This window comes from Empidonax traillii, unplaced genomic scaffold (assembly GCF_003031625.1).
Source record: "Empidonax traillii isolate 1590-97213 ecotype Southwest subspecies unplaced genomic scaffold, ASM303162v1 scaffold128:size1411021, whole genome shotgun sequence".
In the NCBI taxonomy this organism is placed as follows: Eukaryota; Metazoa; Chordata; class Aves; order Passeriformes; family Tyrannidae; genus Empidonax; species Empidonax traillii.
The window spans coordinates 570,886-596,980 of NW_020955321.1; the positions used below are offsets into that span (position 1 = coordinate 570,886).

The 26,095-nt window shown below is 44.1% G+C and overlaps 2 protein-coding genes across 2 annotated transcripts in view; one reads left to right on the top strand and one right to left on the bottom strand.

The window, feature by feature from the left end:
* SLX4IP (SLX4 interacting protein) overlaps positions 1 to 5,622 on the top strand; it is a 65,081-nt gene extending 59,459 nt beyond the window's left edge. The window contains 3 exon segments of the mRNA XM_027883572.1: positions 2,619 to 2,728; positions 3,878 to 4,667; positions 4,670 to 5,622. Coding sequence (XP_027739373.1) covers positions 2,619 to 2,728; positions 3,878 to 4,667; positions 4,670 to 4,792 — 1,023 coding nt within the window. The 3' untranslated portion in view covers positions 4,793 to 5,622.
* A 6,631-nt stretch (positions 5,623 to 12,253) lies between these two features.
* The window catches only part of JAG1 (jagged canonical Notch ligand 1), a 34,926-nt gene continuing 21,084 nt past the window's right edge, over positions 12,254 to 26,095 (bottom strand). The window contains exons 6-26 of the mRNA XM_027883554.1: positions 24,449 to 24,579; positions 24,064 to 24,183; positions 23,635 to 23,748; positions 22,966 to 23,079; positions 22,095 to 22,208; positions 21,657 to 21,703; positions 20,980 to 21,153; positions 20,346 to 20,496; positions 19,684 to 19,848; positions 19,084 to 19,197; positions 18,329 to 18,442; positions 18,117 to 18,230; positions 17,876 to 17,992; positions 17,332 to 17,359; positions 17,141 to 17,226; positions 16,220 to 16,333; positions 15,846 to 15,955; positions 15,527 to 15,763; positions 15,061 to 15,192; positions 14,470 to 14,620; positions 12,254 to 14,261 (exon numbers count right to left, since the gene is read on the bottom strand). Coding sequence (XP_027739355.1) covers positions 13,804 to 14,261; positions 14,470 to 14,620; positions 15,061 to 15,192; positions 15,527 to 15,763; positions 15,846 to 15,955; positions 16,220 to 16,333; positions 17,141 to 17,226; positions 17,332 to 17,359; positions 17,876 to 17,992; positions 18,117 to 18,230; positions 18,329 to 18,442; positions 19,084 to 19,197; positions 19,684 to 19,848; positions 20,346 to 20,496; positions 20,980 to 21,153; positions 21,657 to 21,703; positions 22,095 to 22,208; positions 22,966 to 23,079; positions 23,635 to 23,748; positions 24,064 to 24,183; positions 24,449 to 24,579 — 2,905 coding nt within the window. The 3' untranslated portion in view covers positions 12,254 to 13,803. The remainder of the gene's footprint in view (positions 14,262 to 14,469; positions 14,621 to 15,060; positions 15,193 to 15,526; positions 15,764 to 15,845; positions 15,956 to 16,219; positions 16,334 to 17,140; positions 17,227 to 17,331; positions 17,360 to 17,875; positions 17,993 to 18,116; positions 18,231 to 18,328; positions 18,443 to 19,083; positions 19,198 to 19,683; positions 19,849 to 20,345; positions 20,497 to 20,979; positions 21,154 to 21,656; positions 21,704 to 22,094; positions 22,209 to 22,965; positions 23,080 to 23,634; positions 23,749 to 24,063; positions 24,184 to 24,448; positions 24,580 to 26,095) is intronic.

A 26,095-nucleotide genomic window follows, 5' to 3' on the forward strand; every position in this document is an offset into this window, starting at 1 on the left:
TGCTGTCCTCCCTTTTATGCCTGGAATATTTTTCTTTAATTATTTCACTGCCTAAAAGGAATTTGGGATTACTAGACAGGATGAGAGCAGATTAGCTTTTTCTTTTTGTTTCTTTAACAAGTCCTGAAGTTCCCATAGGAAATAAATAGGATTCTCAAAACAGAGAGCCATTTTTATTTTTTTTTTTTAATTAACTAAAATTATTAAGTCTAATAAAGAAAATAAAGGAAGTATCACCAATAATGGCTGAGTGTCTTAGTAGTATATGGAGTGCCCATTGTTGTTATTTATGACTCTCTCTCTCTGCCTTCTATTGTGGACTTATTCCAGCCTTAGGGAGTTTACATCACTCCTAATAGCAAAAGGCTCTCTGGTTCCCACAGAGTCTTTCAAAGACTGACTCATATGCCTTATGTTAATTGTTCAGCTCTCAAAATACAGCACTTACAGGGTGTGGTTCCGAGGGGAAAATCTACTGTACTTAGAGGGCATGTTCAGAAGTGTTTCACATATAAATCATTTTGATTTTTAATTTTTTTTTTGATGCCTTAACCCTTTTCTGTCACCGCTTCATGCGATAAGTTATTTGAAAGCAAAACAAAAGGTTGATGATAGCGCGGTGAGGGAATATGTTAGTCCTTCACCTCTGGAGTATTAAACTCCAGCCTGACTTAACTCACAGGTGACATGACTTGGCCATCTTTGCCTGTCTCCAGGGCCTGCCCTTCACACCCTGCTTCGGGTCAGGTACAAGTTAGAACTGAGGTTTGGTGCTTATCTGCAGGAGTGAGTGTGGACAGGAACTGCCCCCAGTTCTCCCCTGGATTTTGTAGCAAGTTCTACTTTCCACATGTACAAGAATTCCCTTAGTGGGCTGGGGGTCCTGGCACAGTTGGCTGTGCTGGGGACTGAAGAAGGTTTAACAGAATTCACCTTACAGCAGAAACTCCACTTCTTTATCTGCTTGGGCTCCCACTCCCTGGCCGAGTGTGAGTGCTCTCCAGCTGCTTTGATGCAGGAGGATTGTGCAAGAGCCTTAAGTCCAAGTTGTGTGACTGTTACTGGAAATCAGAATACTTTCTCCAGGCTTTGCAGTCTGTCTTCTCTTAAAATTGGCCAAACTCTTGAGTATCTTAATAATGTTCCAGTCTTTAATAGTTTACAAAGTACGAAAACGTATTTAGTCAAATTAGGGGAATCTGCCTGTAACAAGAATAGAAGCAGCAATTAATCCCTCAGATTAAACTAGTTAAGCTTGATTTCTAGGGTTGAAATCACGTTGCAGGTAAGTCCCATGTGTTTTCTGCCTGCTGTAAACACACTCCTTGCACCATCAGTGGACAGCACTGGGTGGATCTCTCAATGCACACACACACATTTTTGTGAGATGCTTCTGAAAGGAGGCTGGGAACAGCCATAGTTTTAAGGACCAAAATGGCTTTACTTCTTTGCCTGACTGCCCTCCTGTTTACAAAACAGGAAGCTGTTTTCACTGGCTGTTTCTTCTGGAAAGAGCATGGAGGTTTCCCCCCATCTCCTTTAAAACAGAGATAAAAATGGGCAGGGCTTAATCTCCCCTAAGTGACAAGGTTTCTGAGGGGTTTTCCAGGCGGGGGTCGTGTACAGGCTTTGGTTTTGTGCCTCCACAGGTTCTCCCATGCCACCTGGTTCCAGTGTGTTCTCTTCATGGCACAGAGCAAGGAATGGGCTAAATAAGCCTTCCCTGTGTTTGTTGAGCCCCTTCCAGAGGCTGCATCGTTCAGGCTGATGGAGAAAAGTGCTGTCAAAGCCAAGGAGACGCACAAAGCCTCTTCTCTTCTTGCCTTTACCACTTTTTTTCCCCTCTCCTCCATAGCCTCGGAGATAATACTTTTTTGGAGCATGTGGTAGTTAATAGTGAAGTCAGCAAATGGCCCTTCTCTGATGGAGATTGTTTCATTGTGAAAGGAAATGCTCACAGCTTGAAGAAAAAGAGCATTTTCCTTCCCTCCCGCTCGCCCCAACCTCGTATTATGTAAAACCATGGCGCTGCTGTTAGCTGAGACCAGAAAGAATTCCCTTGTTGTCCTGTAGTAGCCAACCACTACAATCTGTGAGTTTAAATGGTAGAATTAAAAGTTTTAACCCTTGCCTTCTTCAGGGAGCAAATACCGCTCTGTATGTTTTTCCTAAGTACGGAAAGCTGTGGGAATTCCTCTGAGAATAAGCGTAGAGACCACTGCGCCAGTCAGTCTCTTCAGAAAAAAAACCTGACTGACAAACATGCTCCTGTCTGCAAGAGAGATTCCTGGCATTTGTCACAGTTTGAGCCACAAAGATGTCAAATATTTGCCAGCAGTTTCCTCGGGCTGGTTTGGAAAGCTCCATCCTTTACATTGCAGTCCTGTTTGTTTGTGGTGTATTTTAGCATATGAAATATGTTGGTCGGGAGTCTGAAAGGGGAGGGAGCTGACTAGACTCCCAAATATTAAAAGATTAAAAATAATTGTTTCTCTTAGACTGCTCAGATCAAAATAATAAAGAACAGCTGTAAGTCTCTGTATTAGAAATGGAGTTTTCTGTTGAATAATCATAGCTTGATGTGTCATGTTTTAAACCTGTGTTTTCTTTTGGAGCAGAAAGAAGAATTTTCCAGTGGGACATCTGAATATTTTACTGAATCTGCTGAGAACAAGAAGCTTAAGATCAGTCTGAATGAACAAATAAAGCAAGACATCCTGAAAAGAATGTATGTCACTATTCTTCCTAAGCTTTTGAACTTAAAATGGGTGGAATTTGGGTTGGTAGGATCTAGCCTATGTAACAAAATTTCAAAGAATACAAACTGTTCTACAAAAGATTGTTTTAAATTGCCAAGAGACTGCTACTCTAGTGGGGATAAGCACATAAAATGAATGTTGCAGTTTTTTACAGCATGGAGAAAGCTCTTAGATATCTCACATAGCACTGGGTAGAATCAAAACAGGCTGTTTTTTTCCTTGAATGAAGCTCTGAGCCAAAATAAATACGTGATGCTTGAATCTGGTGAAAAACACTTTGCAAATACATTGTTTTGTCCATTTTGAGAATCTGGACCTTTGGTCACAGTTCAAGTGACATTTTTAGACTCAAAATGCAGCCTCAGTACTTGGGCTTAAAATTGATCTCATGGCCTATGTGAAATGTGGATTTGTAGGTAACACCCTGCCAAGGGGTGCTTATGTACTGACACTCCATCAGGTCCCTTGTGATCCCATTTTCCTGTATAATTCCTTTTAGAATATCATCTACTTGCATTAACTAAGTTCTTCCCAGATGAGCGAGCTTGATACGAGATGAGTAGTGGTTAACTCCAAAGCAACGCTTTGAAATGTCCTGGGAAAAATTCCAGAGGAACATTCTAAAATAGAGATTAGAAGCTCTCACACAGAGACACACTCTCTGCTGCCTCTCCCTGCCAGCCCCCTCTGTCCTGTAGCTATACATTATGCATGTGGATATATGGGAATGGTTTGGAATCGTTTAGGCACTTATGAAATGCTATTTTATCAAGCCAGTTCAGGAAGGAATTCAATATACTTCTGCTGGGTTGACCTTTAACATGTGTAATGAATCCAGTTCTGCCTCTTGGAGTAGAATGTGAACTCACTCCTTCGTGGCTTAGTCATTAATAAATAGGGTTCTCCCCTAGTGCAGTGGAAAATCAGATGGATAACACTTGATGTTATGCACACTTAGACAAACATTGCTGCTTGTCAAGATGACATACAGGGATTTTTCCCATGTTCAGAAAGAGGGTGGCCCTAGTGGTGTTCCAGGGTTTGGAAGAAGGGCAGATCGAGGCAGTAAAGAGTCTTCTTTTTTTAATTTAAAAAAACAAAATTCCTTTTAATTGCAGTGTGAAAAGGAAGAAAACAAGGAAGAGTAGTGCAAGCCAACCTCAAATCAGCAAGGGCTCCAAGAAAGTGTATCTTGGCTCGGGGGACTCACAGACAGAGAACAGAAAGAACGACTGTCAAACTTCTCTCAGTCCTCGCTCTGATGTGAAACGTTGGACTCCAGGCCTGCTGAAGGACTGTACAAATACAGCTGGGAGCAGCTTGGAGCTTCCTGTTTTAGAGCTGGAAAATTATGTTAATCAGAGACAGGCAGATGATGTTAGCAGCCAGCAAAAACCTCACGCTCTGGAGTGGCTGGAGTCGAGTCTTCTAAGCGAGAACCCTCCTTGCGGCTCTGAGTCAGCTCTGCTGGGCCCAAAGCAAAGTCGAAGAGTGACCAAAACACAGGCTCAGCTGAAGAGCTGTGGGTCAGAGGAGAAGTCAGAGCAGTGCAAAAAAGTGTCCTCTGGAGGGACTCCTTTAATTTCTGTCGATACAGAAATGAGTAAGTGCAATGCTGATTGTTTGGGTCCATTCCTGGAGGAGGAGACCCCCCTTAATTCCAGGTTTTTTAAGCAAGACAAGCAATCATTCACTTGGACAGAAGAACCCTCCCAGCCTCTTTCTGAGAGGAACAGTAGAGTGCAGACAAGCCAGAATGAGCCAAGCACAGCCACTGAAGGATTGCCTGCAGTGCCAACATCGACTCTAGAGCTGCAAGCTGTGTCTTCAGAGAAGCTTCCCCAAAAAAGAAAAAAAGAACCTGAAAATGGTCTCAGGAAGTTAAAACTTCGAAGGCTTAAGAAGTCATAAAATCTGAAGTATTACCTCGATGGCACGAGTGGTCACCCAAATCTGTGTGTAAGCAAAAAGTAGGAAGCAATTCCAAATTATGGAAAGATCATAAAAATGCAAAATTAGAGAACACAATTTAAGAAATTTTAGAGTTAGCTAAGTATGTTTGTCATTTGGAACCGTAATGAGGATAATCCTTTGAAGTCTTTATGAATTAGACATTAATATTGCATGAACCAGTGTCATATTTATAGAAAGAAAAATCTCAATATTTACAAAGCAAAATTTTAGATCTGGGTATGTTTCACTGCTGTTAAAAAGTCATATCAACTGATGACAGCAAAGTAAAACCCCTTTCCTGGTCTGTTAGCAGCTGCAGTTATTCAGTGTTTTGCTTGTTTCTGAACACAGTTTATTTTACTAAAAATTAATCCTCTGTGCTAGAAAGTTCATGGTTTATTCACATGATCTTTCCATCAATAAGGCAAATTGAGCTTATTTCGTATAAATCTTTAACCAGGAATAATAGCTGATAATTTGAGGCCCACCTTTTGAGCGAGCTTTCGAAATAACTGCAGTTTTCTGCTTGTGCAGTTTTGATACGAACGTTTATTTGTGGCCCACGTTGTGGGTACAACTGATCATGCATTCAGTCTTTGGAAAAATGAAGGTTGGGTTTATATTTATATATTTACACCTGGATGTGTAAACATTGCTCTGGGGTGAATGAAGCTCAGGCACAAACATATGGACATGCATTTATTTTTCCAAAATCAGGCCCTGCCTGTGTGCAAGGACAACGTGCGGGTTTTTATGTGTCAGTGATACCCCAGTTAGTTCTTACTTTAAGACAGAGGTACTTTTTCATCCTGCTTTTCAAATTTATATGCAAATGAGCTAAGGGAACGTAACTTTATTTCATGTCTGTCTTTTTTAAATGTGTCAAATAAATGTATGAGCAATTTTCTTTCATAATTCTCTTCAAACCAGTGTGGCCACGGACACTGAGTCAGCAGTGCCCTGGCAGCCAGGAGGGGCAACAGCGTCCTGGGGGGCATCAGGCCCAGCATCACTGGGTGAGGGAGGAGATTGCCCCTCTCTGCTCTGCACTTGAATATTGTGGCAGTTTTGGGTGCCACAATATGAAAAGATATGAAGCTATTAGAGAGTGTCCAAAGGAGGGTGGTGAAGGGCCTCGAGGGTGGATGAGGGCCCTTGGTGTGTTCAGCTGGAGGAGACTGAGGGGAGGCCTCAGTGCAGTTACAGCCTCCTCGTGAGGGGAAGGGTGGGACTGGCACTGACCTCTGCTCTGTGGGGACAGGACCTGAGGGAATGGCGTGAAACTCTTATCAGGGGAGGTTTAGGATGGGTATTAAGAAAAGGTTCTTCCCCCAGAGGGTGGTTGGGTGCTGGAACAGGCTCCCCAGAGAAGTGGTTGTGGGCCCTGTCTGAGTTCAAGAAGCGTTTGGACAGCACTCTCAGGCACAGAGTGGGATTCTTGGGGCTGTCTTTGATGATCCTTGTGGATCCCTTCCCACTCAGCATATTCTACAATTCTGTGATTTTATCTGAAGCAATTTAGAAAAATCTCACTGACATTTACTTAGGACTGTGGATATCCTCATTGGCGTTAAGAAGATGATTCACATCCATGAGCATTAGAGCTGGTGGTGTAACACTGGTCCTGATGAGAGCTGGCAGCTCAGCAGTTGACAGCAAGGCGCTGTTGATTGTACAGCTTCCTTCTGCAAGAAATTATTTCTGCTCTTGCTGTAAAGAGAGAGAGATTCTGCATCTGTCTAGAGGACATGTTCTCTTTTTTCTTTCAGCTGTTTGTGTGATGTTTCTCAGTGCTTTGCAGTCAGGTTGCTAACCCTTACCCAGCTTCAGGCTCTGCTAAGAGATCTTTCCTAGTAACAGCAAAACCAAGGCTGCCAAAACACCTGGTTTGGAGGAAGAAGAGCTTGAGGTAGGTTTACTGTTGTCTTTATTATGGACTGGAGATACTGGGCCAGGAAGGGAGTAAAAAGCACCTTTTTGATGGACTTGAGAGAGATGTAAGGACATTTAAACAAGTATTTATCAGAAAAAATAAGAGTAATTAAAATAGTTTGATAGTTTATATTAAAGTTTTAGCATAGATAACTCAAGTGTCAGAAACCAGAGGGCAACCCACATATAGTTTTTTATCATCCCATAATGTTATTAAATGTGGTTTAACCTTATAATTACAATTTATTTATAATCTTAACTGGATAAGATAGCTGCCTGCACCCATACAAAGGAATGCCATACATTTATAGGGGGCTTGGATACATTAAATTTTCTCACAAGTGCAAAGTTGCATCATTCCTGCCCTTACAGAACTCACTGGGTTTGAGTTTCTTGGGAGCTGTGTATTTAGACCTTAAAATGTCATGCAGAAATGCAGTTATTCAGAGGAAAAGCTTTGAATTCGTGGTCATTTCTAGATTTTAGGTGGTGCTGCTGCTCAAAGCTGTTTTCTCTGTTGTCTGTGCAGCAAGACTTTTGTAACAGCTTCCCTTTTGCAAACCTGGTGTGTGCCTTGGGTGCTGCTGGGACACTCAGGCTGTGTCGCTGTCATGTCTGGTATCTCTATTTTAAGCCCAGGGTCTCTTCTCAGGCTTTGCTTTTTCTTTATCACCTGCACCCAGAGGACTGGCAGAAGTGTGGTCTGACCCGCTCTTGAACCACAGACCTGATTTCCTAAATCATGTTTAGGGGGAAAAAGGGAGCTGGAAACTGAGCTGCTTCCAAATCTTGGCTGTGACTTTCAGTTACCAGTTTGCTTCGGAGCAGCATGAGCACACCTTTCTGGTAAAAGTAAGGAACGTTTAAGGCTCTGTTCTGTTCTGAAACTGCCACTGAAGCACAGAAACAGTATCTTTGGTTCAGTTTTTTATCTCAAACCAGCCAGCTTCGGTGGGTTTTTATTTTTAATGAATCATCTGGTTCATTTGGTCTGTGCTCTTTGCTGATAGCGAAACAGCCCTTTCCTAGCGAAACACTTTCTATGTGTGCAGACAGTTGTTTCCATTACCCTTTACATCAAAGGAGTTAAAAAATATTTGTTTAGTGAACTTTTGTGTTTAAACACACATCAAAAGCTAGACCAGCTTTTTACGTAATCATTTATGAAGAGGAAGCAGCTGATGTAAAATCTCCCTTGCCCAGTGTTGATCCATAGGAAGGTTTAAAGCATCCCAAGAGTTATTGTGAGCACTAAGCTTTGTGTTAATGCTGGTGTTACCTGCCAGGTGAGAACCCAAACTTTCCTTGCTGCAGAAGGTTTTGACCATGTGAGGTGTTAAGGAGCCATTTATTTGGTCAGTAAGTTCCTTCTCTCTTGCCTCAGCTGAGATTTAATTGACATTTTTATATCATCACGCATTGGCTTTTGACTGGAAAATGGATTCTTTCTAAAGAAAAAAAAAATGGAGGAGGAAATATTTTTCTGTTTGCAGTGGGAATAAGAAAGATGTAAAATACAGACTTTCCCAGATTGCATGTTATGAGCAGCTATCTCCTGGCTGTATCAGTACCCAGTGAGAGGTTTTGTTCTGTATTAAAACAGGCTGCAGCAAACAGAGGCTGTAAAGCCGAGTCTCTTTGCCAGCAGTGGGAAGTGTGGGCTGGCCTCAGAAATTAGCTTTAATAAAAGGCACTCCTCACTCCTCAGCTTTGTGCTTTTTTCTTCTCTAATGAGCACTAACTGGCTTCCCCTCCCCTGTGTGAAGGAGAAGGTGTGGGCTGGGGGAGCAGCGGCACAGGAGCCTTTCATCAGAGGGATATCAAAGCAGCTGAACCTGCAGGGAGGTGCATGTGCTTACCCTGACGGCTGGGGCAGCACTGAGGGGAGTTTTCCGAGGTAAAGCCGGCTGGTTAAGGAACTTGTACTGCAAATTCTTGAGTCAACTCATTCAGGTGTTTCTGTCCACCTTTTTTTCCCCGGACAATTAAAATGGAACCTGGTAGTGCCTTGTCCTTTCCACAGTGGCAAGAAGGTGGCATTTTTAGATGGGGACTCTTTGTTTGGTGTTGGCTTAAGCTGAGAAATCCTAAAAGAGCTGTGGAAATGACATAATCTTGCAGAGCATTTCAGCTGTAACCTGGAAATTGTCCAGGGAATTGACCACAACTGTCCTACCTCCTTTACTATCCACATAAATTATTCCAGAGCTGGGGATCTGTTCCTGTGAGAGCTGACAGCGCACCTTGTGTGAATGAGGATTTCAGTGATTTCTTCCCATTCTGTCCAAGTTAAATCCTTTAGTGCAGTTGTAGGAATTGGTGCTCTAGAGCTCTATAACTGCTTTACTTGTTGTCACCATAATTATCCTTTTTATTTATGCATCAGGTCTTTAAAGAAAAGTGTCTTAAGCTCTCATTCTAGAGCTGGGCATGCCTCTCTTTAATATAATCTCACAGCTCTAGAATAAAAAGAACAGAGATTTATTTCTCCACCCTGCAGAAAAACTGGTTGAAACAATTTGCACATCACAGGGAAGGTGCTCACTGGCAGATCTGGGCTGGAGCTCCGGTCTGACGCCCTCTCTGATCCCACATGGCTCTGCTGCTGCCCCAGTGCTGGGGAAGCAGCTGCTGAACCATTCAGATCCTGCACCCCTTTCCTCCTGCTCTCCCCCACAAGTTGGAATTAATCATTGCATGGTTATTTTACTGTTTTCCCCTCTTTTGGGAGCAATCACTGACCTTTCACAAATCAGTGACACAAAGTGCAAACTTTGTGTGCACTGGCAAACACTAATCGTGATGACCACTGAGAAAAGAGGAAGCCAAAAAAATCTTAAATATACTTAAATATTCTTGTTTCCTTTAGGAGGAGAGGGGGAGGTTATGCAATCACTTCCATCTTCTGGGGCGGAAAAGGCTGAGTTTGGTACTTCCCTTGTCAGAACTTCTCATCTTTGCATGCACTCCCAAAAACACGAAGGCTCTGCCTTGTGACTCCACAGATGGCAGGGGCAGTGCCTGGAGAGCCGGGGAGGCAGGGCTGGATTCAGCCTCAGGGCTGGGGATAAGGAGCAGAATCAGGCATCTTGAAGGAGCCACCAAGAGCATAACCTTGTACCTTTTCTAGCTTTGCAGGGAGCTGATTAATAACATAATCAGGTGGTGTGTCTGTGGAAGGGAAAATGTTTTCATCAGCGACACGGCTTCAAGGTGCAGGGCTCGGGTTTGGGGCCCAAACTGGTTCACATTTGAGGCTTCAGGTGTCCCACTGCTCTTGGCTGCTCTTAGTTGTGCAGAGGGAGCCGTTCCCAAGGCTGGTGTTCCCCGGTGACAGGAATATATTGGCATTCAGGCTGATGTAACGTGCACCATCAGCACCTTTCCCAGTTAGCTCTGCGTAAGATGGGCCCTTTCCATGCGGAGGAGCAGAGCTTTGATGTGGCCGTGCTTGAGCTGAACCAAACCCAGATCTGGCAGGTTCAATTAGCTGTAGGTAGAGCAAAGATGAGAATGCTAAGGGGAGTAATTTTATTTTACTCATTTTATTTTAGTGCCTGTGTTTAACTGGCAGCTCAGGAAACATGTATTTTTCGGTCCTTAGATGAAGAAGGATCCAAAGAACAAACACACAGTAGCAGTGGGAAACTTTTCCTGACTGGACAGAATGTGTCTTCCCTGGGTTGTAAAGTGTGAACTGGCAAAGAATGATTTCCAGAAAAATAAATGTGCCTTGGTGTTCTAACAGTGAAGCCTTAAACTTCATGTTTCTATTTATTTTCATGGCAACGGAAACCACTTCCTAGACCAGCCCCCAGTGTGGTGGTGGATCTGGGCTTTGGAGGACTGGTTTTGTGTTACATTCACCAGTGCAAGTTTTGGAGCCACCACTGAGATATGAGGATTAATTAATAAATACCATTACAGCAGTTGCACAGAATTTCCTTCCCTCCCTCTGCACAACTCGTGCAGTTGTAATTTTCTAACACTGTGAGGTAGCAATGACATGAGCTCTGTGGGAAAAGCAAGTTGTGTGTGGAGGAGCTCTGCAGTAACAAAACCTCTGCCTGGTCCAGAGAGCACTTTAGAGCGCAGGGAAGGCTGGAAGTAAATAAATGAACACTGTGCTCAGGGCTCTGACATAGTTTGAAGCTTGAGAAACTCAGGTTTTTCTTTCAACGAGTCTTCAGAGACCTAAACAGCTTTGTCACTGTGTGCAGTGATTAAATCTGTAATTAGAATTTGCCTCAGTTAGGTTTTGAAGAAGACTGTTCCAAGGAATTGCAAATGCTCTATTTTTTTTTAATTATTTTTTGCTCAACTGAAGGCAGGCTGAAATTCCTATAAATTCAAGTATGTTTCAGCCATTTGGAAGGAGGCAAATTTAATGATACAGAAACAACTGAGACCCACACAAACAGCAGACAGCAGGATGATGCTTAATTCAACATTAAAAGCATGGGAAAGCATTCAGGGAATAGCCTGGCTTTGCACTTTGGAGGCAGGTGGAAGATTCTCTCATGTTTAAGTGGCTTTTTTGGACACGCCGTGTTTGCTTTATTGCAGATTTAGAAGCCAGGGAAAAAAGGGAAATAAATACTCGTGGGATTTGTTTGATGAGGAATTATTGAAGTGGTCAGATGAAGCTAATCTTGTTGACTTCCCATTCAGCAGGCACTAAACTGCCAAGGATCCAGGCATGTGATTGGCAAGAGTAAGAGCAGCCCCCCACCAAGATAGCACAGCCACAGTGGAAACCTCCTTCTAAAGTGAGTTTAAAATAAAAAGTAACACTAATTAGATTTTATAATTTTTTTTTAGACAGCTGTAAAGAAGGTACAGAACAAAGTATTTCTTACTGTCAGATTTTGTCAGGGTTCATTGTATTCACATTGCAGCAATCTTTATATAAAATATCTGTTTATTTACCACAAACAAATACGGATGCAAAGGGCTAACCTCACAGAGGGTTGGTTTAACTCTTTTTCAGTTAATGTGTTACACAGTTAATCGTTCCTTCAGCTTCAGCCCCTTCCCAACACAACTTTGCAGCTTCATCAGAACATGCCAAAATCAGAGCAGACCACGAGCCAGCCAACCCCTGCAGCTCCCCAGGCGTCCCCCTGTGGGTGGGAGGGGCAGCATCATTAGTTCAGCATTCAAAGCCGTCGCGTTGAATATTTTAAGAGTTTATTTTATGCTTTACAAAGCACTTTTTGCCCATCAGAAATCAGCAGGATCTATGGATCCCTTCCCATCCAGGTCAGCACTTTGGATCTTGCCTAGCTACTTAGATTTGGTTACATCTGGGGGCAGCTCATTGGCCCAAGCAGAGTAAACTGGTTGCACAATTGCAGTCACACCATCACCCTCTCAGGAGTAGACAGAGGGACATTGGCCAAGAGACAGTGAGAACGAGGGACAGGCTGCTTCCAAACCCCTTCAATCCCATCGGGAGCCAGAGGGGAACATGTAATCATCTCACAAAATAACTGACTCCACCAAAGGCAGGGGCAGGCCTTGGAAAACCTACAGCAGCACCTGCCCCTGGATTTGCACAACTGAGCGGCCGGGAGCACCTCCAAGCTCAATAATCTCAACGCTCTTTCATGTTTTCATACAAAAAATTTAATAAATATTACTTTTCAAGATTTATTGCCAGGAACAACACATCAAAGATGCATTTTCATATAACACTAATATCACAATACAAGGTATCTTCATGATCTCAATGGTTAACCACCGAGATGACTATGTTTATAAGCCTTTTGATCTTAAACATCGTAATAGCACTTTGATTTCCTCACTTGTTAAGGCGGGCAGTGTAATCTATGGCAAACCTACACAGTGATCTTACTGGACATTCTACTGTTCAAGTATTCAACAACTAGCTTATTAGAATACTCCCTAAATGCAGTAGATTACAAAAAAAAAAAAAAAAGTCAAATCTACAAGTGGTTCAGTATTACATATTTCATGGTGAGAAAAAAAAATTAGAATTTACAAAGTAAGATTGCTGTGTTTCCAACTTCACACGCTAATTTGATATTTTTAATTACATGCAACCACTCACATTTCATCTACATAAAGTAATAGCTCAGTTTTGTTCCCTTAAACTGCTTCTTAGCAGATTATCTGCCTGTCACTCGGTTTTCAAGTCTAAAGCAGCAAAAAAAATTTTCTAGTCTAATTCTCTAAACTGCCTCAGTCAGTACTTACAAAGAGTCTTAAAGTGATACTATGGAAGGTGTTTCAAACGTTTGACATTGTACAAAAACCAGCATCAAGGCATGAAAGCCCATCCTATTAAAAATAAACTATTTTAGAACACCTTAGTTTTGGCATATAGGCAACATGTAACAAGAAAATAAATTCAAAATAAAGAAGCCACGAGCTTACAATGCTATCAAAAACCTTCAACTCTAAACACATACATATAAATAAAAAGGAATGATATTTTAAGGCTCTTGATTATTAAGTTAATAAATCAAATATACACAGTGATTAATAAAAAAAGAATTATTTACATATCTATACAAACTTCTATTTTTGACACATTTTCCTCTTTAAATTCTTCATTTACCAGCAACTGCTGACAAGTTCCCCCCACCCACCCCCAACAAAAATACAATAAAAAAATAAATAATAAACTTATTTTTGATAGTTGCTGTGGTTCCGAGCTGCAAAGGCACTTTCAAATACAGAACTAGTTGTACGTCACCATAAAACCAATATACAAAAAACTCAAATTCAATAAATATAAATAAAATGTATTATTCTAAAGAAACTGTATAAATCGGAGCATCTGGCAGAAAAAAAGGAAAAAAAAAAAAAGAAAATGAACACTAAGGAAGAGTAATAAGGCTATGTAATACCTTATGGAACGTTTCCATGATGGATCAGCTGCAGCTGAATTTACGGGAGGGCACTTTTGACTAGTTTTGCATAGATGTGAAATGCAGCACTTGGTATTCCAGCCAACCACAGCAACTATCATTGCCAGTGTAAGCCAGCTTGTCCAAACTTAAATTAACACAGGGATTCTAAGTAAATAATAGCCTTAGACTCAAATATTACACAACAGTTTTAAGAACTACAAGCTCTTGAGTGCCTTTATAATGATACTTAAAGGCCCTGCATGGCAGCACCCCACCGTCTGCTATACGATGTACTCCATCCGATTTAGGCTTTGTGCACTTTCCAAGTCTCTGTTGTCCTGTTTATTTGTCCAGTTTGGGTGTTTTGTAGGGGTGCTGTTGGGGGGCTTTTCATCTCTGTCTACCAAAGTGTAGGCTGGCTGCTTGGCAAATCGGGCCTTCTGCTGGTGCTTGTCCATGTCGTCCTCCTCCACCTCGGAGTTGTGTGTCCTTATTTTGGCGATTTTGGAGTTTTTGTTTTCGTAGTCTTTAATGGGGACAGTGTTTGCTCCGTGTTTCTCAATGGGGTTTTTGATCTGGTTCAGCTGCTCCCTCACGTTGTTGGTGGTGTTGTCGTCAGAGGCCGTGTGAGTGTGGCTGCTCTGCTTTCGGCGCTTCCGGATGCACCAGTAAAACACAGTGACCAGGCAACAGATCCAGGCTACTGTTAGGACCGAGCTCAGTAACGGCACCAGGAAATCTGGAAGAGACGGGAGAGCAGTTAGTCCTGCCACTGGTCAGGCCACTGGTTTAGAGCATTTTCAAAACCTTGGTGGTCTCCTCAAAGTAAAAAGATCCTGGTGCAAAGCCAGGAACGGGGCTAAGGAGCAGAGATTCCAGACTTCCCTTGGAAGGGCTGTTCTAGTCAGGGCAAGGGTACAGGAGTTTGGGGACAAGGTCCAGCTCACCTGTTTTGCTCTTCACCGGTCGCCGCTGCACCCTGACTTCGGCCACCGCCGCGATGAGGGTGTTGTTCCCGTCACGCTTGCTCACCAGGTCGATGATCTTGTCTGTGATGTCCTTGATTGGGTTTTCATCCTCCCCGATATCTTCTGCAGACTGCAGGGCAAGGCACGCAATTAACACCAAATGCCACATCAGATGCACGGGGGACTCTGCTGTTTATAAACTTCCATGGTCACTTAAGGCTCTCGGTGCTTTTAGCGCATAAAAAAACCCCAACCAAAAAGGCTGGCTATGGGCAGAAACTGATAATGCATAATTTTTGTCTCCATCCCTACAAAGACCAAAAATCCCCCCCCCCCCCAGAAAGCAAGAATGTAGCACAGAAATGTTTTACTCCCCCTATTACAGTTGCTGTCAGGTATGCACATGTAACCAGGATTCATTCCCTGTTCTTAGAGGGAATCAGGATGGAAACTAAACCACAAGAAGTGCTGACAAAGCCAGGAATTAGGATTTTTATGAAATCCACATGTTGCTCACATATCCAGACAATTAACTACTGAGACATTTAAAAATATTCCAGGAATACTTACAATAGCAACATGGATTTCATTATTTGCCAAGTGGGAAGGCTCACAGGTAATATAGATGGAATATTCAACAGAAACATTCTTCAGAATATTCAGATTCCTCAATTCACTGCAAACATGCTCTGTGGTAAGGCCCTGGAGGACACAAAAAAGGTGTTGGGCTTTTTAAATACATATGCACACAAACACAGATATAAGATTTGCTTGGTTTTTTTTTTCCCCCTGCCCTGAAGTAAGAGTTTCTCAAGGGAAAAGGAGGTGGAATTCCCTCAAAACCAGCTTTTGTTCTTCCCTAGACACAAAAGCATTTATGGTGGAAGGCTGCATTAATCCTTCTCTGCTTTCTGTTTGCTTTGGTAAAGAGGCAATGTCATCTTTTAATGTGCTTTTCCCTATGAAAAAAAGCCCTTCCAAGCTCCGGCAAGCGGAATCCACACGTGCCACAGCACAGCGAGCCGCTGCTACTCACCGGTGACATCATTTCCTTGTTGAAGGTGAAGGTGATGTTGGCACAGCTGTCCTGGTAGTAAGAATCTGAGTTGCATTTGGTCCTCACGGGCTGCTGGTTGGAGGGCCAGCACTCCCCCACCGCGGCACACGGGTGGGTGAAGCAGTGGTCGTCCCGCACCGGGACACAGGCGTGGCCGGCGGGGCACTCGCTGTGGCCTTTGCCGTGCAGGACACAGGGTCGAGGGCCACACCACACCTAGGAGAGAAGGAATACTGGTAAGAACCCACTGGTCAGAGGACAGAAAACAAGTGTAACCCGAAGCACAGCACGGCTGTACCTTAGAACAGGTGACTTTCCCATTCAGACACTGGCAGGTATTGCAGTCGTCATCCCACTTCGCCCCATCTGGCATTACTCGAACGCTGGTAATGCAAGGCCTTCCTGTAACTGAAGAGTGAACAGAATTAAAAGCTTAAAATAGGCAAAAAGTGGAAAAAACCCCACAAACAAACAAACAAACCAACACCAACCCTACAAAACCTAAGCTCACCTAAAGTTATCACTAAGTTTGTGTCTTCAAAAAAGGTATTTGCTTTAAACAACAACAGATAACACCCACCAAAAACAACCCCATACAACCACAAAACCATCAAGATGCAGTTACACAGAACTTGCTACAAGTATTAGGACCAGCCCTGGCATCTGGAATACCTTCTTGGCATCCTGGACCGCTGCGACCCGGGGGGCAAATGCAACGGTACCCGTTAATTTCATCTACACACGTAGCTCCGAAGGCGCAGGGCGAGGACTGGCATTCATTGATATCTGTGACGGGAAGGAGAGGAAACAGAGTAGTTACTCCATAGTATCCTTTTGTTTTGTCAGAGGAAAGCAAACACGGGATGGATTTGCCTACTGGAGCTTTTATGTTCATTTTCTAGCGTCTGCTGGGAGACAGATTCCTGCTGGCAGCACCGGTATAACCTCAAAACAAGTCCTTTGACATTTCTGCTGTGTGGCACTAGCAAAGATCAAAACCTGACCCCTGTGGCTACTTGAGCTTTCCAAGGGCAAGGACGCATTCCTTCTCACACAGGCACACTTCCTCTCCTCTGATGTGTTCCAGTTTTGTCCCCCACTAGATTCTTCAACTGATGACAATGTTAAACCCCTTCCCAGTCGTATTGCTGCTGTGAGACTTCCATTTCCATGGCTGTTATTAAAAAAAAAGCCTTAGTGTCCTCCTACCTGTAATTATTATTAAATTACAGGGAAGCACATACATGACCTCAGGGCTTGGAGGTGGATTATTAATTGACAAGGTTTTTTGGCTGGCACACTTTCATCTCAAGCAGAAGCCTGGGCCACACAAACACATATGAACTGGGAAGACTATCCTGAAGGCATTTTGCCCACTCATCTGAACCAAGAAGTTTCAGCTCCAGCTGAGTGACTTCCAAATTTCTTTCATTTTCAGTGTGACTCCTGCCCTCCCCAAATCTGCTACGGATAGAGAGAAGACAGGACACCTATCACTCATCTGATCTACAACTTTACCTAATTAAGATGATTGTCTTGCAACAAGATTCAAGGGAGACAGAAATGCAGGTGGAGCAGCACTGGAACACTTACTGATCCTGCAGTCGGGCCCTGCGAAGCCTGGAGCACACTCACAGCGGTACCAGTTCTCTCCATCCACACAAGTGCCACTGTTGTAACTGTGGAAAAATGTCATTGCAGACATCAAAAAACTGCTACAGAGAATGCAGAATTCTAAAGCAACAACAAAAAAAAAAAGCCAAGGATAAACGTAGCAAACTTACCAAGGATGAGGACTGCAGTCGTTTGTGTCTGCAAAGCAAAGACAGGCAGCATTAAACATGCAGGCTTCGGCTAATACAGCTCTACTGGCAGTAAAGAATGATCAAACTTCCCCTAATGCCCAAGTTATACTTAGCTCAACTTTTACAAAAATATGCTGAAATTCTCTGCTAAATTGATTCCAGGCTTCTACCACAAAATTTGTTAACTACATTATGGAACACATGTACACAGGAAGAGATCCTTGTAAAGAATCTAATGGGGGGGAAAAAAAGAAAAAGTGGAAGCAGACAGAGCTGCTCGTAGAAGAAGAATGCAGGAGAAAACAAGACAACATCTGTCTCCACTTAGCTGATTTGCAACTTTCTCATGCCCAGGTCAAGGCTCTATCACATAAAGTCATTAAAAACAAAGATTCAGGTGATGCTAAAGCCTACATCAAACAAGCTTCCCCTTCTGGTTTCAATCTTGACTCCGAGGGCGACAGGATGAGCTCATGTTCTCATCAGGCAACACTCTGGAAAAGTTCAAGCAGAGCCGACTTACTCTGAGTGCACGTGGGTCCTTCCCAGCCCTCCTTGCAGACACAAGTGAAAGAGTCCCCGCTGACCACACAGGTCCCACCGTTGTGGCAGGGGTTTGGCAGGCAGCTGCTGTTCCTCGCTGTAACACAAACAGCATTCGCCGCTACGTTGTTAGAAAGCCCTCGAATCCGAGCCAAGGGGAAAAACTGAGGTCACAGATCCACTGCTGCATCTGCTTCCTGGTGATTATGCGGGGTATTTACCTATGTTACAAGTGGCTCCTTCCCATCCTGCAGGACACATGCACTTGAAAGTGTCCCCCTCGTCGTAGCACGTTCCGCCGTTGTTGCACGTCGCCTCGTCGCACTGGCTGTCGCCTGCGAGAAACCCAAACCATCCTTAAGACCGGTGCTCTTTGCAAGTTCAAGTGGCCTATCAGAGCGTGCCTGTTATGTTTTGGAAATGCTGAACTTACGGGAGTGGCAAGTTTTTCCTTTCCACCCATTTTTACATTCACAGAAGAAGTCGTTGACCAAGTCTCGGCAAGTTCCTCCATTGTGGCAGGGGTTTTTACTGCAGTCATTAATATCTGGAGAAGTTAAACAGAGAAAGCAGGCTCAGGAGTGTTTACAGAATTGACAAGCAATGCTTGAAAGGAGCATAACCCATCCCTAATTTTGGCCTGTGTTTCAATCCGGGATTAAACACTTCAGTCAGTATTTTAAAGCTTTAAGCCCTGTCACGGAGATGAAGAATGTTTCAACACATTCCTCCCGTTTGTTTTCATTTTGTTTGTGATCTTGCTTCAGTAAACAAGCAATGAAAAGGCCTATTACATAAACTACCCTCTCAGGCAGGGTGATGGGAGGCGAGAGCTTGCTCCTCCTCTGCTCCAGAGATGGACAAAACACAGGTGTGATATACAGACAGGCCTTTCCTAAAGTGGCATCTACTCATGCAAAGGGTTTCTTCCTGAAAGTTATCCAAAGGATAGAGCAGGAAACCGAACCCTGGGAGGGCCAAGTTCTACTCCCAGTCCAGATTTGTAACCCGGGTTTAGCTCTGATACAAAATCTGTGACTTGGTGGGAAGTAGAGGACACCTGGTCCCCAATGGCCTTTGAAGCAGTGTATCAGCACTGGTCATGTTTGTCTTCAGGACAGCACCAGCCATTCCTTCCCTATGTTTTCCCAAGAGATCTTTCTGTGCGCTGAAGAATGGATGACTTACTTGTTTCACAATATGTTCCTTCCCATCCATCACTGCAAATGCATTTGTAGGAGTTGATGCCGTCGATGCAGGTGCCACCATTTTTACAGGGGTTGCTCTCACAGTCATTGATATCTGCAACAGTTGGGAGGAGGAAAAAAAAAAAAAAAGGAGGAAAAAATCTTAAACTAGGAGTACAGCTACTGGAAGTCATCATCTTATTGCAGGCTGTTTGGTGCTACTTCCATTTCTAAGACCCTTTTGAGGGGAAGGGTTATAAGATGAGAAATGGGTGAAAAACTGGATGAAGTGATGAACTCACTCAACGATTACTATTAAAACCAACAAAAAATACATCAGGAGCCCTTAAGATCCACCTTAAACCCCACTATTAACTCCCTCAGACCTTGTATACATAAGGTTTTTACAAACACAGAATTCATGGCCAGAGGGTTCATTACTGTGAACTTTCCCCAAGGCCCAGCAAATTCCACTCTGCCTCACCCAAGGCGGGATATGAAAACTTAAAGCAGTTCCAAGGTTCACTGCGTTACAATAAAGAACCCTTAAAGCAGTCTGGGAGGGGAGGATGGAATCTTTCATCCTCCTTTCAGCTCTTACTCTCGTGGCAGTAGGTGCCGGTGAATCCTTTGTTGCATTCACAGGTGAATTTCCCACCCGCTTGGCTCTTGCACTTCCCGTGAGGACCACAGACGTTGGAAGAAATGTAGCGAACCCCCTCGGGTGTGCTGTTGGAAGCCACTGCCACGGTGCAGCTGTCAATTACTGTGGAAAAGCAGAGCCTGCATGAGGATTGCCCATCTGACCCGACTCCTTAAGCTAAGAGCAACATTTCAATTCCCAATGACGGATGTTTAGAAGACACGTGTTGGAAAAGACCTTTAAGACCCTCGAGTCCAACCACAAACCTAACACTGCCAAATATGTTAGCTGCTTAAAAATAAAAGGACTGTGCCAACTGTGCATAAAATATTCACAGCATCCCATCTGACGATTGCTGGACCACATCCACGGCCTGGAATAGGCTGTTTGCTACCTGTGTTTTCTGTCCACATGGACATAAGGCTGTCTTTTGATAGCTGATATTTACAATTAGTCATCTGCTCATACAAACGCAGGCCTAAGGCAGAGGGCAAAATTCAGCCTCTTTATGATGGAGCTACTCCAGTGACTCCACTGGTAGAGCTGCATTAGGGCTCCAGCCAGGGGAGGGGCAGGAACTACTGCCAGACATTCCCATTCACCCACGAGGCAACACAAACCTTCACAGGGAGTTGTGCGGCAGTGATCCTTCAGGTGGGAGCAGTTCTTGCCTTCATAGTCCTCAGGGCAGTTACAGAAATAGTCCATGGCAAGATTGAAGCACTGGGCGCCGTTCTGGCAAGGATTGGGCTCGCAGTAATCTATGTCCAGCTGCAAGTAGCGCAGACAGAGGGAAGGGGAACAGAGAGGGGAGGGGAACAAGGAGTGAGGGAAGGCTGAGTGAAACAGAAGGTTTATCATAGCTTTCCCTCACCATGACAGGCCCACATTGTGGAATCTGACCTTTTTATCTGCTCTCTCAAAGAGTCATTCATAACACAGAGTTTAGTTCGACTCGCCACTGCTCGGGCAGGCAGACTCTCGATATCGAACAGCCCAAATTAACAGAGTGCAAAGCCGCGCACGCAAACCCTGCTTAACAAAAAGAATCCTCCGCAGCCCGTCAGGGGTTTGCTTGGTTTCTTTTCCCCTCCCCAACATATATTAATCAAGGAGTTTCTTGGCAGACTGACAGCGATATCGAGTACAGCTTTATACTATGGTTCACTGGGCTCCAGGCATTCCGTGCACGGATCCGGAGCGCCGGGACAAACGGCACTGGCTGAGGGCCTGCCTTTCACCCAGGCTTCTTACCTGACAGAGGTTTCCTGAGAAACCAGCGGGACACAGACATTGGAATCCATTGATTTCATCCTGGCAGTGACCCCCATTCATGCAAGGGTTACTTGCACATTCATTGATGTCTTTCTCACAGTGATCTCCTGCATAGCCAGGTGAACAGATACACCGATAACCATTAACCAAGTCCTGGGAAAGAACAGAAAAGTTTAGAGTTAAAGGTTTTTCCTCCCTCTTGAAGTGGTCTTATAAGGAAAAAAAAAAGAAAAAAAAAGATGGTCCAAAAAAATAAATCATCTATGTCCAACAAGGCAAAAATATTTAGGGGGGGGGAAACAAATACATACAGGCCCAGTCCTGGCTTACGTTCTTAATTTCCAGGCAAGACACATTAATCCACATTTTGCAGTGGAGTGCCTACATTTATAGAAGGTAGTTTGCACAACCTGCCCATTCACTGGTGACGCTGGCAGTGAAAATGAGTCATTTATGGCAGTTATATTTTTTGCCTTTATTGTTGTACAGACATACCTCTACATGCTATAGCATGACATAGGCCCTCCCCCCAACTTAAAGAAATGACAATTTTTACCACCTAATGGCTATTTTCCAAACTATTTGTGCTTAGACTCAAATGCTTTGGTTACTGCTGCAAGTCTTTGGGAAACTAAAGTAAAATAAGGATGGCTTACCCGACAGGATCCTCCATTCTGACATTGTCCACGACAGTCGTTAATATCTGTAATAAAATTAGTGTGGTTAGAAGGCAAAAATATATTTACTCTAGATAGAGAGTTCAGGTCTCTCTAAAACTGCAGTTAGATAAACCTTTGTCAAGTTTCCTGCATGCCTTCCTTGAGATAAGGTTATTATAATGGGTGGGAAACCTTTCACGATTTTGCTACGAGAGGCAGTGAAGCTTCACATCATTGTTTCAGTCACTTTATCAGAATATAGCTATGGTACAGGCTAATGACTTTGATAAAACTGTGTATTTTCATTCTGCACCAACTACTCCCTTTCTAAAAACATCAACTGCTGGGGCTCTGCCCGATGTTTAAATCTGAGCTTAGAACATACATATCCCCCCAGAACTGGCCTTTAATAAACCCAAGGATACGGACACTTACTGATATCACAGTTGTGGCCAGACCAGCCAGTAATGCAGTCACAGTAGTAGCTGCCAATCAGGTTCCTGCAGGAGTTGGCATTGACACAGGGTTTGCCCTCACATTCGTTGGCATCTGCAAAAGCAAGGGGAGCAGCCCAATGCAGAGTTTGTAGGGCAGGGGGGAAGGGAGAAGCCCACAGCCCACTCTCCCAGCCATCAGCAGTTCCTTCGGAGCTAAGAGGAACTTGTACAGCACGGATTAGCATGACTGGAACAAACAAAAGTCAATCATACATCAGCCTCTGAAGGCTCTTTCAGTTTCTCTGCAATTAGAACATACAGGCTACGCTAATTATTTGATAATTACCCAGCCACTCATTAAGAGCAACTTCTCCCCCCCCCACACACACACACATCTCAGCCGAGCGTTTGGAAGGAGCAATGCTGCAGCCTGGTCAGTGGGATGAGTGTGTTGTGTAAGGAATGCAGCCAGCTCATTCTCCGTGAGATCATCCACATTTTGGAACCCAGCTGTGAACTCCTTGGTCTGGAGGAGTTGACATGGCTGAAGAGATACAGCAACTTTCTCACAGGCTAAAGGGAGAAACACATGTGGGGGCAGCGCTGGGAGGCACATCACACACCCTCCCCACTTCAGGGCAGCTCCGGTTTGAAGGATGGCTCTGAGTTAACCATTTCCTTCAACTGCCAGCACACAGCAGCAGCAAAGTGATGGAAGCCATGCTTGGAGGCTGTCCTGGACTATGGAAACACAAACATCCCTAACGCAAAGGGCACAACTGCCCCGGCCTGGCCGTACCGTGGTAACTTTTGCATTTACCTCTCACCACTCCAGCAAAGCATTGGATGAAAAGAAAAGCAGTTCTCACCTAGCTGGCACGTTTTGCCAGTCCACTGAGGTGGGCAAATACACTTGAATCCATCAACTAGATCTTGGCAAGTTCCTCCATGACCACAGGGATTTGGAGAACAATCATCAATATCTGTAATGCAGAGTAAGGAGAGGTTTAGCTCCACTTCCTGACAGGCAATGGCAGTAACTGCCAAATTTGATAAATGGTTGCTGTTAATTGGGTTTTCCCCTGAGGATCAGAAGGACACCGGGACTTCTACTTGGAATTTCTACATCATCTCTGATTTCAGCAAAAGCCTCCTTTAAAAATAAGAGTAGCGTGAAAGGGGGTTCAAAGCACAGGGGAAAGTTTACCCCTACAGCCTTTTTGCAAGTGGAAGTCATATTTTGATCCAGCAAGTCCCTCTAAACAGCATTTTATCAACTTGCCAGAATGCTACAAAAATTCAGCATTCTGCTCCTTTAAAGAAACCTTTGGCCATTCTTTCCCCTGGCAGTTAACAAACAAAAACCTCAGCACCAGCAAAGGGAAAGAGAGTGCACAGGGGAATAAATGGCTGCCAGGAACCAGTGCTGAAGCTGGGAAAGGTTAAATAGGCTGCCCTGTAAGTTTATCAGTGATCACAAAGAGGGATCTAAACCAGCAAACTAGCATCTTTTTTCATACCAATTTGAAAGAACTCACTATCAGTGCAAGTTGGTCCAGCCCAGCCAGGTGCACACACACACTCAAATCCCGTGGATGTCTCCAGGCAGCTTCCTCCGTTGTGACAGGGATCGGAGAGGCAGGCGTGCTCCGCTGCACCGGACACAGGCACATCAGAGGAGGAAACACAGCAATGCCACCAGGAGCCACCCCCTGTCCCCCCCCCACATGCTTCTGCCCTGGACACATCATCATTCTATCGCTGCACTGCACTCCTGCAAGAAACAGGAGGCTGATGTTCACAGACACCAGAAGCTCAGGAGGAAGCACAAACAGGCAAGGCTGGATCTTTGCACCCAGTCCTGACCGGGTACACGAGGAACTGAGCTTTCCTCCATCTCATCAAGTGTATCCAAACCCATTAACAATTAACTGTCAGTGGCAGCTCCGCAGCTGCAAAACACTCACCAATTTCACAGTTCTGCCCCGAGTAGCCCTCAGGGCAGGAACATTGGTATTTGTCAGGGCCAGTGTTGCTGCAGGTGCCACCGTTCAGACAGGGCGGGTGGGTTCCACAGTAGTTCAGATCTGCAGGAGGGGAGGAGCTTTAGAGCCACGGTTGGAAAGCAACAAAAACACCACCACGCGTGTGCTTTGTTTGTTACTCCGGAGCCTTTAGAGATTGCATCCACACACAAGAGTAGGACAGGGCAGGGAAAAGTTAAGGACATGCCAGAACAGCAGTGAAGACAGTGCCAGGCAGTTGAAGGACAACACACTCCCAGCCTCACGTGCAAAGGCTCCCAGTGTTAACATTCAAGTGTTCCACGGGCTCCCCGTGGGATTAGCATACCTTTGTCACAGAGCTGACCACCCCAGTTGGTTTCACAGAGGCATTGCCATGGTTCAATGCAAGTGCCATGGACACATCCCGGGTGTGGAATGCACTTATCACAGTACTGGCCTTGCCATCCGTACTGACACCTTCAGTTAAAGAGGGGAGAAAAAGAAAAAAAAATCAGAACAGGGAAACAAACCAAAAGCCAGTCGGAACTGCTCTGTGTAGATACAAGTGTGGAACTCCAAAGCATGGAAAAAGGCTGGGGAAGTGGGGGAGAAGGGCAGGATGAGGAGAAGGGAGAAGCTATTCAAGGATTGTTTGATGGTTTCTTGTAAACAAACATTTTGGTAGTTTTGCCAAGGTCTCTGTAGTCGGCCTCCTGACAAAAGAATAACTGTTCTGAGAGAACCAGCATGAGGCCATTCAGCACAATAATACTCTTTTGGAGCCTCAAATAAATGTGGCAGAGAGGGTGGGTGTGCACTACAAATCAATCTCTGGGCTTTGACGGGGAGCTTTATAAATTGAGGAGAGGAGAAAGAGTCAGTGGGAACAATAGTTATGCAGAGCTCCTCATGAATACAAGGTCCCAGGCGTTGCAGCCACGCTGGGGTCGCAGGAAGACAAACAAAACCATAACCACCAACTCTGAGGCCTTGGCAAGGCAGTAGCAAAGCATGAGGAGTTCCCTGCTCCATGAGAAGCCAGCCTTATTCCCAACGAGGAGACACACACAGCCAGGACAGACCGGGCCACAGCGAGGGATGAAAGAAAACAGCACACGTCAGGATTCGACATGTGTGCAAAGATCAGCTGCTGGTGTGTTTCAGAGTCTGATGGGTGCTAATAACCTCTTTTCAGGGAATAATTAAAACATCCAATTCTGAGAAACTTTAATGCCTGAAGAATATACTAGTACTTAAATTGTTTATTACCACTATCAATTAGCTACCTGAATTATCTACTTAAAAGGAAGATGTGCTTTAGAAGTAAAGCCCCCATAAGGGAAAGCTCATTTTGGCATTCATTTAGTTCTCACTAGCAAGATAGACCAAGGATACTTCAAATTAAAGTGGATCTATAGTCAGAAACAAGCAAAACAAGTTGAAAATGAAAAGCAAGGGTTTGTTGAGGTACAGTAGTTCATTAACAAGCCCTGAGAGTAATTGATCAGCAGCAATTATGCACTAAGCCGTCACTAAATTATGAAAACAAACCTGAGCTCTACAGAAGTCAGCTAAGCTTTCTATTTGTAAAACCCCCCACCATTCTTCTGCTGGCAATTTCTTCTCATGGGAAAAAGCCAGAAGGATCAATCCAGTGGGTAATCACACACAGCCAGTGGTAAGTCCAACTTCCCTTCTAAAAATCTCAGGTGACAAACTGCATCCTAATTAAGTTTTTTCTTTAATAGCTATTTCAATGGCAGTGGGAAATTCTTATTAGTTTGTGTGTTAACAAAAAAAGCCAGTCCAACTTCTGTGTCTTTGTGAGCAAAGAACATGAAAGAAAACCAGATAAGGCAAAACAACCTCTCTCGAGTGGCTCTTGGAAAACCCTTCGGTAGAGGGAATACAATAAGAACGCACAAAGATCAAAATTTAGGAACATACCCTTTTAATTTGTATTGCATTCAAAGCAACTTGCCTGTGAGCTTGC